Genomic DNA, 16,469 nt, shown 5'->3' with positions numbered 1-16,469 from the left:
ATAATTTAAGAAACTACTACTATATTATTATAATTGAAGAAGAAGAAGAAGAAGAAAAGTTTATTCAACACCACACACATAATAAAAGGAAAAAAAAAACACACAAAACAAAAGCAACAAATTAAAAAGAAAAAAAAAAAATAGAACTTATTCCTAATCAGTGTGGTGCTAAAAAGGGTCGCTACTCAGCATGTGCTGCACTTGTTGTGAAGCGCTGATTTTCAGTAGCCCCTTGTTGGAGTGCCAGTCAATAGACTTGAATTATAAAATATACGTATTATTATTTCTCATGTATACTTAAATATAGGTAATATACAAATATATAATAATTAGTAGAATACACAACACAAGTACATATTAATAATAATAGTAATATAACATAAACAAGACATAATAACATAATTTTACATATAGGTAATATAGATATGAAATACAATATAACACAATAAACAATAAACACAATCGTACCCTGTAATATCCTATGCGACTAAGGCTGGTTACGAAACTCGGTAAGAAGCTGCTTTTTAAAGCCATGTTTAAAACTTGATAAGGTCCTCGAGTTTCGTAATGGAGGCGGTAAATTATTCCAGCACTTAGTCGCACTATATTTAAAACTACCTTTAAAAATCGATTTATGGTGTTTAGGTACTGCCAGTTTGACAAGAGTCGCCCTAGTAGTTATACCATTATTACATCCCATCCATGTCAGTTTATTATAGAGATACGCTGGGGCTTTGGTACTGATCACATCAAAGAGAAGAGATGCAAGATGTAAACGCCTACGATGGTCCATGTTAAGGATATTTGCTTTTTTTAAATAAGGCGAGATGTGCGTGCGAGCAGGAATATCCCAACAAAACCTTGCGCAAGCGTTTTGCACTCGTTGAATGGCGTTTTTAGTACGAGACAGGAGACGAGGACCGTACATTACATCCGCATAGTTGAGTTTTGACAAAACCAAAGACTCACATAGTCTGAGACGTAGACGAGGGTCTAGATAATTTCTTATGCGATACAATAGTTTTAATCGATAGAAGCAGTTTGCGATTGTGGTATTTATGAACTTTTCGAATCTAAGTGCTTCATCGAAAATTACACCTAGATTCCGAGCCTCACGCACACGTTCCAACGGAACTCCATTTACATGCAACAGCGACGTTTGTTGCTCAACTTTTTTAATAATTTGAGGAGTACCCAGTATCATATATTTGGTTTTTTCGGCGTTGAGCACTAATGCGTTATTCATTGACCATTTTGAAATGCTGTCTAGATCGTCGTTTAATTTTTGTATGAATTCGTCAGTATTATCAGGTTTAAAAGAGGTATATAATTGGACATCATCAGCGTAAATATGGTAGTGGCAGTACTTAATTTTCGATATTATATCTGCAGTGTACAAGACAAACAAAATAGGTCCCAAAATAGAACCCTGAGGTACTCCTCGTTTCACTGGACTACAATGAGAAAGAGAAGTAGTTCCGTCACTATTAGAGACCACTACAGTTTGCCTACGTTCACTAAGATAACTCTTAAACCAAGCAACAGATTGTGGGCAAAAGCCGTAATAGACCAATTTTGACAAAAGTAGGTTAGTATCTATGGTGTCAAAAGCACGTGAAAAGTCTAAAAGGACCAAAAGCGTTCCTTTACCACAATCTTGTTCGCATAAAATATTATCCAGCACATCTGTCAATGCCGTTACAGTACCTCTTCGCTTTCTAAAACCAGATTGAAGGTCGGGCAGTATGTTATTGGACTCAAGATAATCCATTAACTGTTTGTGAACAATCTTTTCAAGGATTTTGGAGCAACATGGCAAGATGCTGATAGGCCGTAAATCTTTAACAGATGCAGGATTATTTTTCTTTGGAAGTGGTCGCACCAATGCACTCTGCCACATCGCCGGAAATGAACCACTTTTTAAAGATACATTAATAATGTGCGTCAAGATAGGTAGTGTCTGTGATATTGTGAGGTTAATCATATCTAGAGACAAGTCATCGATACCTACTGCTTGAGACTTGAGACTCTTTAATGCCTTAAGTACAGTATCTTCGCTCACAGGCTTCAGCTCGAAAGAGGCATTGCTTATAAAGCGATGTTCGTTGAAGTAAGCTAAGTAAGACGTTGGTACGGCGTTATTGATAGGGACATTTAGGAAATGTGTATTTATAGTATTGGCGTCACTGATATGCGCTGGAAGTATGAAGTCATCTTTTTGTTTAATCTGTACATTATCTTTTATATGGGTCCATAAAGCCCGTGGATTTTGTATGTTAGAATTAATGTATGTTTCAAAGTAAGCTGTTTTTTCTCGATGAAGTGCAGATGCAACATATTTTTTTAAATCGATATAGTAGTTTTTGGCACTATCTGTCTTACAAATTTTAGCCCTGGCTTGAGCTTCGTCTCGTCTTTTCATCATTTGTTTAATGTTATACGTCAACCAAGGTGGCTGTTTCAATTTGACGTATATATTTTTCCTAGGCGCATGTGAATCGAAAATTTCTACCATACTACTTGTGAACAAAGTAACGATATCGTTGACATTTTTTATTGATAACAAGTACTTCCAATCAACTGCGATTAACGATTTATTAAAATGATTATGATCTATATCCCTTATACATCTACGCGAGATCCACCTTGGCTTTGTCCGTTCCTTTAAAATATTCAAATGGCAAGATATAACCGAGTGATTACTAAGAGAGGCAATGTGATCAACTGTTACACTAGATACGCCTGCATTGGTACAAATTAAGTCAATTAATGTTTCACTGTCATTTGTAAAATGAGTAGGTTGAGACACAATTTGGTTCAATCCCGCTGATTGTAAAAATTCGGATAACTTTTTTGTATTGTTGTGATTTTTGTTCAATACGTTCACGTTAAAATCACCTAAAAGTACAATATAGTCACTAAAAATGAATGTGCCTATGGAGTCAATGAGAGCATCAAAGAATGTGTCAACGTCTAACCACGGCGGCCGGTACGCAGTACCGATAACAATTGTGCGTCCACGACTTGTTATTTTTATCCACATCTGTTCAACGGGGTGTGTCACTGGATGTGTTAATATGCGGTACGACAAGCTCGATTTAAGATAAAATCCAACCCCACCTCCCCGAGAACGTACAGTCTGTGGCCGAGGGATATGGCGTAGGCGGTAACCCGGCACACTTGGTGCGCGCCCTTCCTCACCCTCACGCAGCCATGTTTCGTTGATTGCCATTATATCGACAGCGTGACGATCCATTGCCACCATAAACTCATCATGGCGAGTGCTAAGAGAACCAGGGTTAAGAAAACCAATTTTTATTCTGTTTCCCCTATCGAACATGAATGAAATATATAGTTATTTGTTCAAAAGTATAATATTTGATAATAATTGAGTCTAATTTTTTATATAAACAAGAATAGTTCTCAGTTAATACAAAGTAATACAAATGCATGTTATCATATATTTTACACTTATGAAAATTAGATTTAATTAAGAGTGTTGTAATTATACAAGTATAAGTAAGAAATATAAGTAAATATATTAGTATACACACATATTCTTTAAATACTATACAAGATACATAAGATATTATTAATAAGATATACATTATAATATATACTAACGTTTGTAGAATACCCCAATTCAGCACCACACTGCCGCAATAATGATTAATAAACCTTAAACCAAAAACAGTGTCCATTAGTAACTTAAGAATTAACAAACTAAAATAATTATGATAAACTGCAACAGTATCATAATTCTTAAATCTATATCTAAACATTTTACTCGGTTGATATTTTATAATTAATGAGAAATTACAAATATTTTTATTTTTGCAAATATAACAAGCCTTTCTATAATATGCTGATTGCTTTTTACATAAAATCAAATTATATACAGTACAAATATTTAGAATTAAATTGTTCAAACGGCAATACGACAAAAAATTTGTTTAATGTCCTCTTCTGACTTTATACAAAAAGATTGAGAATTTGATTCACATCTAGCATATATACGTCCTGCACGGGTCCAGATATAACGCCATTTCATTTCAGTACCTTTTTGACGAGCCATATAAAACAATCTACGATTAGTACTAGTTAAATGTTCATTGACATAAAAGCGACGAGGCTCGCCGCCGATATCAGTTCCCGCGGTGTCTGCGCCACGATGCACGCGTGCAGCGCGCAGGAGGTCGTCCCGTACCGATCTGCGCGCCAAGCGCACGACGATGGGGCGCACACGTGACGAAATATTAGGGGCATTATTCAAAGACCGCCGACCAGATCGATGCGCGCTTACTATATCACGTTCATCCAACTGCTGACCAATTTTACGAGCAAGCGTCATAGCAATGTGCGTGAGGTTCTCGGCGCTGTTCTCTGGGATGCCCGTTATCTCGACGTCATTCATCAGGTTGTCCTGTTCTGACTCATTGAGACGGTGTTGGAGCTCCGCAACCGATTTAAGCAGGCTATCACAGTTATCAGACTGGGCTTGTGTCAAGGTTTTATCCTCTAATTTTGAGATCCTATCTTCCACTTCATCAAGTCTGGTATTTATCTGTGATATAGCCCATGTTAACTGTGACATATCCCTTCGAAAACCGGACAGTTCTGTGCGCAAAAGCTTGATCTCATGAACCAGGGACGGCGCGTCCTGCTGCATTACTGCATCTAAGAATGCATCGGTATCTTCGTTGGCTGGCATTGCGGGAGTACTCTGACAGCCTTTACAAAGCCATTTCGGACTGACACGTGAGTTTGTGTTCATGTTTACACACGGCTTATGATAAGTTAAACTGCATTTATTGCATTTAGCTCCATCCGAGGTTGAGATGAATTTACCGCAAGAAGGACATTTGTTTGCCATTATAATCGTTATAAGTTGTTGTTGTAAAGTGATTGTAACAGATGTATATGGATTCTCAAAAGCAGTGAGTTAAATTTCAAATAACTTTAGTGGCACAAATAGGGATGATAAAAGTTTTTCAATCGTGTTTTTATAATGTGGGTACTTGCGTGTTCATCAGCTGATCAACAGCTGTGTTATACATTGTTTATTTCACAATACACATAAATTCAGTTCGAGATAACACTGTGGCACACGCGTTATGTAATTAACTTTCAAAATTAGAACTTTTTAGCTGCGTTTACACGACTAATAAATGATAAAACTCAAAAATTAACGGGAGCTAACTGACACTTCTAGTGGCTGACATTCCATTCCTTAATTGTTTGTTTTTTAAAAAGCGATCCGCTTCTGGCACTCGCCGGCCGCTGCCGCGGCACGCTCGCTTTGCTCGCTCGGCTCGTGCGTTGTTTATCAAAGTCTAACCTAACCTAACCTAACTGTTTTCTATTGCAAAAACGATTCGCTTCTGGCAATCGCCGGCCGCTGCCGCGGCACTAACTTAAATGACATTAAACAAGTTTTTAGAATATAGTTATTCTGAAATTTTGTAATATTTAAGGACTCTTTATATTTTATACGATCTGGCCAAATGTGGATGACCAAATCGTGAAACGTTGACGATTTAACGATCTGATCAAACTATGTTGGCCATTTCACGATATGCGACCATTTCGTGAAATGGCCACTCATATCATGAAATGATCAAATCTACGATATGACCACGACATAGGCATAACCACAGGCATAACTATATTTCTTGCCTTGTATTATAAAAGAATGTGTGTGATTATGCAAGAAGAAAAAGAATATATTATCACAATTCATTAGATTTTTTTCTAAATTTCTATGAAATGTGCTTCTACTTAATTGAAATTAATGATAGTTGCTTTTGTTGATTATAGACTGCTCACTGCACAATCGCCTAGCACATTTGACCAGAGAATTGACTAAAGAAAATTAAATTTGTATGGGTTATGACTCATAAAATAGTAAGAAAAAGAATAATCTGAATTTAATAACGACAGCGTTAGAGTAGTGAATTTTGGTTTGATTTAAAAAAAAAATTATTAGTTCATGGCGGTTAGTACCTACTGTATGCTGTTAAGAAAATATATTAGCGTCAAATGGGAATCGAACCCATGACGATATTGCTAGAATATACTCATCAACAAGACTCATGATAACTTCATTCATGAGTTTAAAAAGTTAAATAATTTATTGGTCTCATGCTTCATATATTTTATTATTCGCATTATGAAACATTGCTTCTTGTTTCTTTGTACTCAGCAAATTAATATCAATTTCAATATCGTGGATGAGGTAAATGAAAAATAAAATGCAATTATTTCGAGGTATGTTATATTTATCGAGTTTGTATGTAGGTAATAACTACAATAAAGTACAGAAATGTCCGATGATCTATTACAACGTCGTGAACCGCTAATCACAATCCCATATGTATTAATTTTGTATACTTTAGGCATTACCTAGGCACTAACACATGCCTTTATTGTTTAGTCTTTAATTTCTCCATATTTACAAAACATAGGTTAGGTACTAGAGCAATAAACAGGTCAGGGTCAAGATTACAGATTACTTCTAGTTAGGTATGTTATTTCCAACGACGCGACTGGAATTTATGTGTATAAATTCCAGTCGCGTAATTGTAATGGCGTAATTATAAAAGAAATAACAACGAATATTTTCAAGTGTTTGAAAATATTCGTTGTTATTTCTTTTATAACAGTTATTCTTTACTAGGGTTGTTTAATGTTTACATACGAAAGTGTTGATTTTCGTTTGGAAATAACATTTTTGTGTCTGTTACAATTTTTATATAGGAATAACACACGACTAATAAATTGTTTCTCAAATATACGAAGGGCGTAAAATTACAATTGAATCTCTATAATTACAATCGTATGTAAAGTTCGAGAACTTTACATTTAATTATTATTAAAAAAATATTTTATTAGGAAATAGGATTGAGCGTAAAAACGTGTAATAATTAGAAAATAAGTGCTTTATATCTACAGAATTGAGTGTACATACAATATACATATTGTAACAGTAGTGACTCGACCGCTCGCCGTCCCCAGCGGTTCAGTCGATAGCAAACAATACGCAAATACAAATCGACAAACAATTTTATGATAATTTAGAAGAACAAGATTGTATTAAATTTTATAAATATCTCAATGTAGTATAAATATATTTACATTCGTTAATACCTAATAATTTCTTATATTGGTGTCTTAATCGCACGCTTAATCATCTATAAATTAAATTAGACGTTAAAGTGTTCGTATTATGGAATGATTTTTGTACAAAATCAAGTGCGGCTTCCCGCAGCGGAGCCGCACGCGCCGCACTACACTTACTCGACTAGCCTGTACATTGTACCGTCACGGCGGCTTCGCATCATCGGTACGCGATTATTGCTTCGATAACTAGACAACTATGAAGAGCTTCAAGTTCTATATACACGAGACGCGATACACCTTACGCAAGTGAACGATGATACGAAACCGCCTCACACCTGAAAGTCTCACTTTCGACGCTCTACCACGTTCCATTGAAAAATAGATCCATCACTACTTAATATATAATTTACAAATAACGTACTCTCTTAACCGAAAACGATATAGGACAGTCCTCACTGGTCGCACGCACACCGGCCCGCACTATCGTCTAGAGCACTACGGTCATCACAAGAATTATTTATTCTTCCCTAGGAAAACTTATCGGAACGAAGAATTATTATTGCTAGAATTTCAAGATCACAAAGTTCGAAGTTCCGCGGTCGCCGCCCTCAACAGTTGAACGTGTTCGAGTGGCTGCAGGAGCGCGGGCAGTCGCCGCGGCCGTACAGCTCAGGGATCACGGAGTACTCGGGCTCGTAGTCGGGCCCGGCGTAGGCACGTTCGCGCTCGCGCAGCCCCAGCACGGTCTCGGAGGCGCGCAGGTAGCCGTTCTCCTGCTTGCGCGAGTAGCGCGCGTCCACGTTGCGCTGGAAGTTCTCCGGGTGGCACACGACGCCGTTGCGGCCGTTCTTCTTGTCCGGCAACGAGCGCAGCGAGCCGTTGTTGAGCAGCGGCGCCGGCGCGCCGTTGTTGAGCGTGAGCGGCTGCTGCGGGCGCGCATCGCCGCCGATGTACGTGAAGCCGTTGGCGGGCAGCGTGCCGCCGCCCCCCGAGCGCGGCGGCCGGCGCGCGGAGCCCTGGCCGCCTGACATGAAGAACACGCTCGGGGAGGCGTAAAGCTCTAGCTACAGTTCCGTCACCGGAATCGGCCTGAGGCCTGGCGCGTGCGGGGGCGGGGCAGGGTACTGCGACGGGTGGATGCCGCGCACGATGCAGTCCTCCTCTGTCGATATCGGCTTGTGGTACTCGAGGTTCTTTCGCCCCTTGTTCCACTTGCAATCCTTAAGCTTCTCCGGCATGTTCTTGCGATATCTATATAGAATTAAAACTACAGTCGCTATGGTGGCGACGCACGCGACAACTATGATGCATATGATAGTTTGCTGCCTGGAATCGTGCAAAACGCAGCCCAAGTCGTCTGCGGTTAAAGTTCTTAAATGTTTATCTTTTAAATGTTCCGGGCTAGCGCATTGGATCTGCGTAAAATTGCTTTTTTCATTTAAAAGTTCACGAAGCCAGAGAAGTTGGCAATCGCAGAAAATAGGGTTGTCGGTTAAATCAAGTTGCTTGAGCTCCTTACCGACGAACGTCGTTTCGCTCAAACTTATAATGGCGTTATCTCGCAACGATACGTGTCTCAGTTTCGGAAGGCCCAGCAGACTTCCCTCCTCTATGATCGCTAACTTCTTATTGTTTGATAAAACTATCGTTTCTAAGTTTAAATTATCTTCGAAACTGCCTTTAGCGAGACGTTCCAGCTGAGTTGCACCCGTTATATCGATGAATTTTAAGTTTTTCAATCCCCTGAAAGAATGACTTTCTAAAACGATAAAGTCATTTTGGCCGACGTATAATTCTTCTAATCTCGTGAGACTCGACAATTGCTCCGTGGGCACTATGCTTAACCGATTTCCAAATAAATTGAGACTTCTCAATCCGGGAAGACCTCTGAATGCATTTTCACTAATGTTAGAGAGACCGGCTCCATTAAGGTCTAATACTGCCAATCTGTTGAGACCAGCGAAGGCATCATCGGGAAGGAACGAAAAGGCGTTGAGTCCGACGTGAAGTTCGGCCAGACTTCCCAACAAGCTGAAGGAAGCCGTCGGCACAGAGCTCAACTGATTATCGTCCAAGTAGAGTATTCTCAATGCAGACAGGCCAGAGAATGCTCTCGGTTCTATTCTTGATATTCTATTCTGCCCTAAGTTTAGTTCTTCTAATCTTGGGAGAGTGGAAAATACGCCGTTCGTGAGCTCTTCTAAGAAATTGTGTTTCAGGTTCAACACCGTGAGGGAATTGAGGCCTTGAAACGTGGTGTTCGTTACAGATGATATTTTATTGTGGTTCAAATGCAACTCTTGGAGTTTTCGTTGAAACGCGAAGCTTTTTGTAGGGATATTGACGAGATGATTCTGGGATAAATCCAAATGTTGTAGTTCAGTATAAAATTGCATCGATGCATCGATGGTCTTGATTTTGTTGTTACGGATGATGAGCCGTTGTATGGAGGGGTTTAGCGCTATGGGCAGGACGTCGAGGCGGCTTTCTTCACAGACCACGACCAGCGTGTCGTCGTTGCAGCTGCAGCCGCCGGGGCAGTTGGCGAGCGCCGACGCGCCGCTGTGCCACGCCAGCAGCTGAACTGACAACAGGATCACCTGGAATTGAAAACAAATTCATTAGTTAAATACTGAAGGTGATACATACATATAAATCTGAAAATTCAAAGAAATCTGACTTCGATAATACTATGCATCCTCTACATTGCTTAATTAATAACTGATAAATACACGAGGCATAATGAACATGTAACTGAAAGTATTTGTTACACATACAATATACATATTACGTATATTATATATAGGACTTCTTTGATATGCGTAATTTGAAAACAGTGTCCTATAAATATATTTCTGGAATAAATTGCTCGATACCTTGAACTCGCGTTATCTTAACGCAAATGTGGCCACATTTCCATTCCGCTAAAAATACAAATGTTTTTGTTATAACGCCGCCATATATTGTGGAAGTTGATAGCCTCTCCATTATAAAATAACGGAATCAATGTAGAAGCGGGACTCAGTGGAGCGGGAGCAAAAAAGTAAAACAGAAATTATTGGAATGGGAATTTCGCGAAGTTTTAATTTATTAAAATGCGCTCGGCGAAGAGCCCGGGGCAGCTCCTTTGCTTCAAAGGCTAGCACTTTTATTACTTTCCCCCTTTACAACAATTAGCAGATCTGAACGGCGCTGAGATTTCAGCTTCAAATTCGTAGAGTTAATTATGTTAGGTGGCGATTACCGATGCAACATCAACAGTCTTTGTTTTACAAAGAGGATAGTTTGTCGCAAATAAGTTTATTATTCGCAGTGAAAATTCAATTGTAGCGAAGATGGCATCGGCGAGTTTCGAGTCGCCTTTGTGAGCGGGAGATGTTGTTGATCCCGCCGTTTCTTGAGACTTTTCTATTTATGTAATATCGTTCCACTCGAGAACTCTATTTGCTTTATGGAGCTTATTCAAGTTTTGTTCTGAATTCTAATATTTTATGGACGACCGACGATAGTAGTTGGATACGATTTAAAGTTCTATTAGTATAAATGTTCTTTTTCATTTTAATTATCAATTAATCCAACACATAAACATGGAGTGTTGATCATGTTGGTATGAGCACCTGAAGTTAATAAAATTAACTGCGTTAAAAACAACCGACTTCAAAAACGGAAAAGTAAAAAATAAAAAGGATTTGATATTATTAATTGCTACATATTATTTAGATGTGCTATTTATTAAATAGGTTTGATGTCGGTGCACGGGCTTAATACTAATGTGCTTAGTGTTTGGCACCGACTTCAAACCTATTTAATAAATAGCACATCTAAATAATATGTAGCAATTAATAATATCAAATCTTTTTTATTTTTTACTTTTCCGTTTTTGAAGTCGGTTGTTTTTAACGCAGTTAATTTTATTTAATACTTTTTAGTGTAATTTTCAACACGAATCAAACGAGCCCAAACTCGATAAAGTTGAGTCAATATATTACTGAGTTCCTATGGCCACCTTCCGATTCCATCATCAAATCAGCTCTATGTCATGATAATGTTTCATCGCTATCCAATTTACACACTTATACAAAATTTCAGCTCAATCGGTTACCGGGAAGTGAATCAAAGTTACTTGCTACATTCCAATTAAGTCATCGAGTACAGACAAAAATGCTCATAAAATAAAAACTACTGGGCCTAGCCGAATAAAATTTTTATGGGACCAATTCGACACCATCCTGCATCGAACAAAAAAAGAATCACGTAAATCGGTTCAGAAACCTCGGAGTAATCGGTGTACATACATAAAAAAAAAAAAAAAAAAAAAAAAATATACCGGCCGAATTGATAACCTCCTCCTTTTTTTTGAAGTCGGTTAAAAAAGTAAAGAGTAGGTACGAAATGTTTATCGTTGGCGATCCTGTCCGAGATTGAAGCGTGTTCACATAACGTAAAGCTCCGTCCACAGGTAGGAATTACAGTTCAGTCTGGCTCAGAGCGCAGTGCACAGCGCACAGGGCGCACAGAACGCACAGAACGCACAGAGCTGCACAGGGCGTACAGGCGATGGCCGGCCGCGCCGCCTGTATCGCTGTTTCAACTAAAATCCAATAAACTGCTGCATTCCCACGCTCCCTTGTTTTATGAATGTTCCGTTGTTTTTGGGAAATCAGTTTTCTGTTAACAATTCACGTGTACGTATAGATTTTAGCGAGGGCTTTTGATTTATTCGACATGGATTACGTTCTTACAATTTTTTGTTTTAAAAGTGTGCTCTTCGTTCGCAATTGTTTATTGTTTTTCATTCACGCTTCGATCACTTTATTTATTGTCGTGTTGATTTTTCCGGCAATGACACAATGACATGAAAAAGTTATATCTACATACATTTTCTTTTATAAAAGAATAATAATAATTAATTAATTATAATTTAGTATAAGTAATATATATTTGAATAGCATATTATCATCCTTCGTCTGATCCAATCACGAATTTTCGACGAGAATATTTGTGGATCGCATCGTTGAATTATCTGCGTTGCATTCGTGAATGCCGGTTCATCAATATCGCGTGATGATTGAATTTGTGCCTCGATAGGAACATGAATTAAAATCTATTAGAACAGGCGCACGCTAGCTCAACGGCTTTCATAGGATACGTTATGATTTGCAATTTCCTCTCAGGATATTCTATATCTGATAGCGACTCGATATGTCAGCATAGTACGAGACGCTCGCTCAATTATACGGTGGCAATTATGAAAAGCGAACGAGTTTAATACATGTATTCGCAACCGCTCTCGTCGTTAATGACTTTATTGTGTAATAGCGCGCATTATGTACGTAATGAAAACTCGCTAGAAAAACCAGCAAGCGATAAAGCGAAACGTATGCCTGCGTTAGTTAGAACATTCAACGATGCGATATTTTTGCGCAGGCTTCCGTACAAACACATTAATTAGTTACGTGGCAACGTAACTAATTAAAAATTACTCGTTGTGTGCTACTTTCGGAGTGTACTGTAATTTTGCACAAGTTGAAAATTACCGCAGTGCTTGAAACGTATAAAAAGTTAGTTAAATACTTTTACGTTTAAAGCTATATTTTGGCAGGAATAAGTACGTTACAAATTACAATGTATACTCAGGACGGAGTAGATATAAAATCAAATAGAATAACATTTCTTAGAAATTCATAATTGAAAGCCTAGATATATTTACTCAACCGGCGATCGTATTTTGTTTGATTCGAAGTTGTTAAGAAAAACACAGCGACCATTTGTCGTGTCGGCTCGTCTCTCGGCGGTGAAGCCTCGTGCCTGCGAGCGGCATCCATCCGTCATTTATGCTTATCTGAACTTTGCAACTCGAGTAATTTTAGGAGGGATAAAAGAAGGAAGGAACTCGCTAAATTTAAATAAATTAAAAAATTACAGGTCGTCGCGGAGTCCGAGGCGATCTCTCAGAAAAGGATAACATTACCGTTATTCAAATTAGTGAATGAATTTGTCGGGTTTGTGATTAAAAATGCGAGAGCCGAGCGCCGCTCGCGGAATTACAAACGGTTTGGAAATTAGGCCGAGTGACATCCCGAATAACATTATTACATGGACCCACTTAGAGCCTCTGATTATGGATTCATTAAAACCCGCTGCATTTCCCTCGCTGGGTAAATGTAAGCCGAGAGACTTTTACACAATATTATTTAATATTTGGGTTATAATTTCGGTACAATTTTAATAGAGGTTAATCGGGCTACCGACCCCATACATGTCGTTAAATCTTTAAAAATATTCAGAGCAGAAAAGCTACAAAATTAGCTCACATATTTTAGTTTGCAAAGTGATTCAGGTTGCCAAAAGTGGCTGTTTGACGTGTGCCAAGCTTCAATTTTCAGTTTATCACAATTTGCACCGACTTTCATTTCTACTTTTTCGTGTCCATTTCGCGTCATAAAGTACCTACAGCGTTTTGAAAAATATAATTTTAAAGCCAAATGCTCTCCGCCGTTTCATATGTTGCAGTGTGAATAAAATTACTTTTTGTCTGGGCTTTAATTTACAGGAATGACATACGCTGTGTGCGGTGTCTAGGAATATTTTTGTGAAATCATTTAAAGTTACCTTAATGTTTTAAGATTCTTATGTTAACAATTTTATATAAATTGCAGTTAAAAAAATTAGCAATTCTTCTGATTAGTGAAGGTGGTTAAAAATGCCATTTATGGTTATATCTTCCTGTTTGTTAGTTTAAAGAATAAACCAAATCCATCAACTCGCTAAAACGCTTCAGTAATACGAAAATAAAATAGTGATTCGATTTGGTGGACAGCAATACCGTAACCAATTATATTACGCGGCTCGTTATTCAGATATTTAGAGGTAACGCACGAAGCCCGATAATCTATTTCGAATAGCAGATTCAAACTAAAACCAATTTCCGAGGTTCGTGCATTGATACGAAAAATAAAAGCTGCAACGGTTATTACACCGTACATTCTGCGAATATTTGCGTTTTCCTGGCCATTTCACTCCGGCATTCGTTAGCGCGGGCCGCTCAAAGGGCGCGGGCTCGCCGTACTCTGGCCAGGGGAGTCTCGATGCTTCAACAATCGTACCTACCGCTTCCTTATAGCTTTATGCTCCTGTACTTGAGCGATTGATCCATTTTCTGACGAAGCGAGAATTACATTTCTACGGCGCATATTATATTATAATGTTGAGTTTCATGTGTTTACATGCATGCAGACTTTAAGGCTATTTGAGTATATTTTGATTTTTTAGCCTTTATCAAGTTAGTGTATTATTTATAAACTATCTTGGGAAGTTATCCGAATCGAAACAAAGTATCGTGTACCTATTGGGGCGCTGAACCGCAGCCCTAAGTACGGCGCAATGTTATTAGCAGCGTGCAGCGGGCATCGGCAATCCGGGTCTGGGTGGAATGCATTTCCGCGCTTCATTTGTTGGCGACAAACGCTCGCCAAATGAGAGCGGCATTATGCAGATTTTGTACCTGCACGCAGCCGTGCGACAACAGCGAGCCGTTTAATCGGAAACTGTTAATTGTCAGCGAATTGTCGGTGAATCGTCGGTGAATTGTCGGCGATTTGTCGGCCAAATAGACGGGCTCGCTGTATGCGGATTTAATTACGATAACTGCGACGAATTGTTTGCGGAACGCTCGCGAGTGTAACGTTATCAATATTTTCGACAGATTTATTGGTGTATGTTAATTGCTTGTATTTATGGGAAACAATTCAATACGAAGAGAATGTGGTGTGCGGCGTGTCGTGCGCGTAATGCGCGCCTCCATAGATATCATCTATGTTTGCAATTTATTATTTACTGGGACTGCGCCGTTTTGTTTAATCTGTTTCACGTGTTTCATGGGATGATGTGCTTCTGAAATGATTTGACAAATATTTAAAATTCTAATTCGGCATAATGTTTCATATCCATTGAAGCTAATCAGAATATGGCAAATAGTTGGTAGTTCAAGCAGACATTCCCAAATGCAAATAGGAATATTCATGCATTACACGTGTTTAACAAACAAACATGCACGCATGTAATGGTTGGAGCCTGGAGGAGCTTTGGTAGCTTCTGACTTGTGACGTAAGACGTTATAGCATAATATGCGTGATCGGGCTTCATGGTACGAGTATATAATATTATGTAGGTAGTTATGTTATTGTATACTTTATAATATGTTCATTTTCTCTTGAAGTTAAATATGCCTCTTTGTAAAGTCTTTCGTTTATTGTTAAATTTTTAAATGTAGCTGAAAAAGTAACACTATGAAGCGATATGGATTTTTAATTATCACCTTCCTATATTCCAAGGATTACAACTAATAAAGGCCGATAGGTGTTAATAATTGCCAAAAAGACAATTAGGTACTCATGTCAGTAAACTTGGTGAGACTTTTGTCTTACCTGTGATTTTAGATAAATACATATTTTGATATATATTTTGAACGTCTTTTAGTGTTCTAAACAACATACTGATCCACTGAAAGTTCCAGTATTTACAGTAGAAAGAGAAGGTAGTGAATACTCACAAAAAAAGCGTTGGACGTGCTGACGTCAGCAATCCTCTTCACACAGCGCGCCATCTGGGGACAAGAGGAGAAGCGAATTAGTCGATAGCCGATAATTTCAATCCGACAAATTGCCCTCGTGTTTGAGTTGCAAATGTCCAGTGGCCCCGCTCTGCCCCGCTCTGCCCCCGCGCTGGCCCCGCACTAGGCGAATTTGGAATAAAACTTAAGTTGCAGAACTGTGACGTGTTTGGCTTTGGTCGTTTTCGTTTACGAGAGTTTAATAGAAGCACGTTGTTTAACTATTATCATTTTGGTAAGCTCTTAATTGTATTATGGGAGACATGCATAGAGTTATGCATATAACAACTCTAACAAGTATCTACATAATAAAAAGAAGAACGACAAAACGCCTATCGAATGGACTACTGCAGCAATTGAAGCTTTTGAGAAATGCCGACAAAGCATCACAGAAGCGACAACATTATGTTTTCCCATTCCTGGCTGCTCCCTTGCCATCATGACTGACGCCTCGGATCATAGTGTCAGCGCTGTTCTTCAACAAAAGATTGAGAACCGATGGAAACCGCTAGCCTTTTTCTCTAAAGCAATGAGTGCTACGCAATGTCGCTACAGCGTGTATTTTCGCGAATTATTAGCAATATACGCGGCTGTATTACATAAGTCAATTCTGTTCGAGTATCAAGTACATCAAAGGAGAAGAGAACGTCACGCATCGAAGAGATCCAATGCCCTAATGTAATTGACTACAAGCAGTTAGCCATCGACCAAAGTAACGACGAAGAGCTCAGAAAATTAA

At 38.6% G+C, this 16,469-nt stretch overlaps 1 protein-coding gene across 1 annotated transcript in view; it reads right to left on the bottom strand.

The window, feature by feature from the left end:
• Nucleotides 1-6,633: 6,633 nt before the first annotated feature.
• The window catches only part of LOC123706161 (toll-like receptor 6), a 135,053-nt gene continuing 125,217 nt past the window's right edge, over nucleotides 6,634-16,469 (bottom strand). Inside the window, exons 4-6 of the mRNA XM_045655329.1 lie at nucleotides 15,671-15,724; nucleotides 8,268-9,719; nucleotides 6,634-8,183 (exon numbers count right to left, since the gene is read on the bottom strand). Coding sequence (XP_045511285.1) covers nucleotides 7,728-8,183; nucleotides 8,268-9,719; nucleotides 15,671-15,724 — 1,962 coding nt within the window. The 3' untranslated portion in view covers nucleotides 6,634-7,727. The remainder of the gene's footprint in view (nucleotides 8,184-8,267; nucleotides 9,720-15,670; nucleotides 15,725-16,469) is intronic.

Source organism: Colias croceus, chromosome 3, assembly GCF_905220415.1.
Source record: "Colias croceus chromosome 3, ilColCroc2.1".
NCBI classification, from domain to species: domain Eukaryota; kingdom Metazoa; phylum Arthropoda; class Insecta; order Lepidoptera; family Pieridae; genus Colias; species Colias croceus.
The sequence above is the reverse complement of the archived record's forward strand: the minus strand, read 5'-3'. Positions and strand labels throughout refer to the sequence as shown.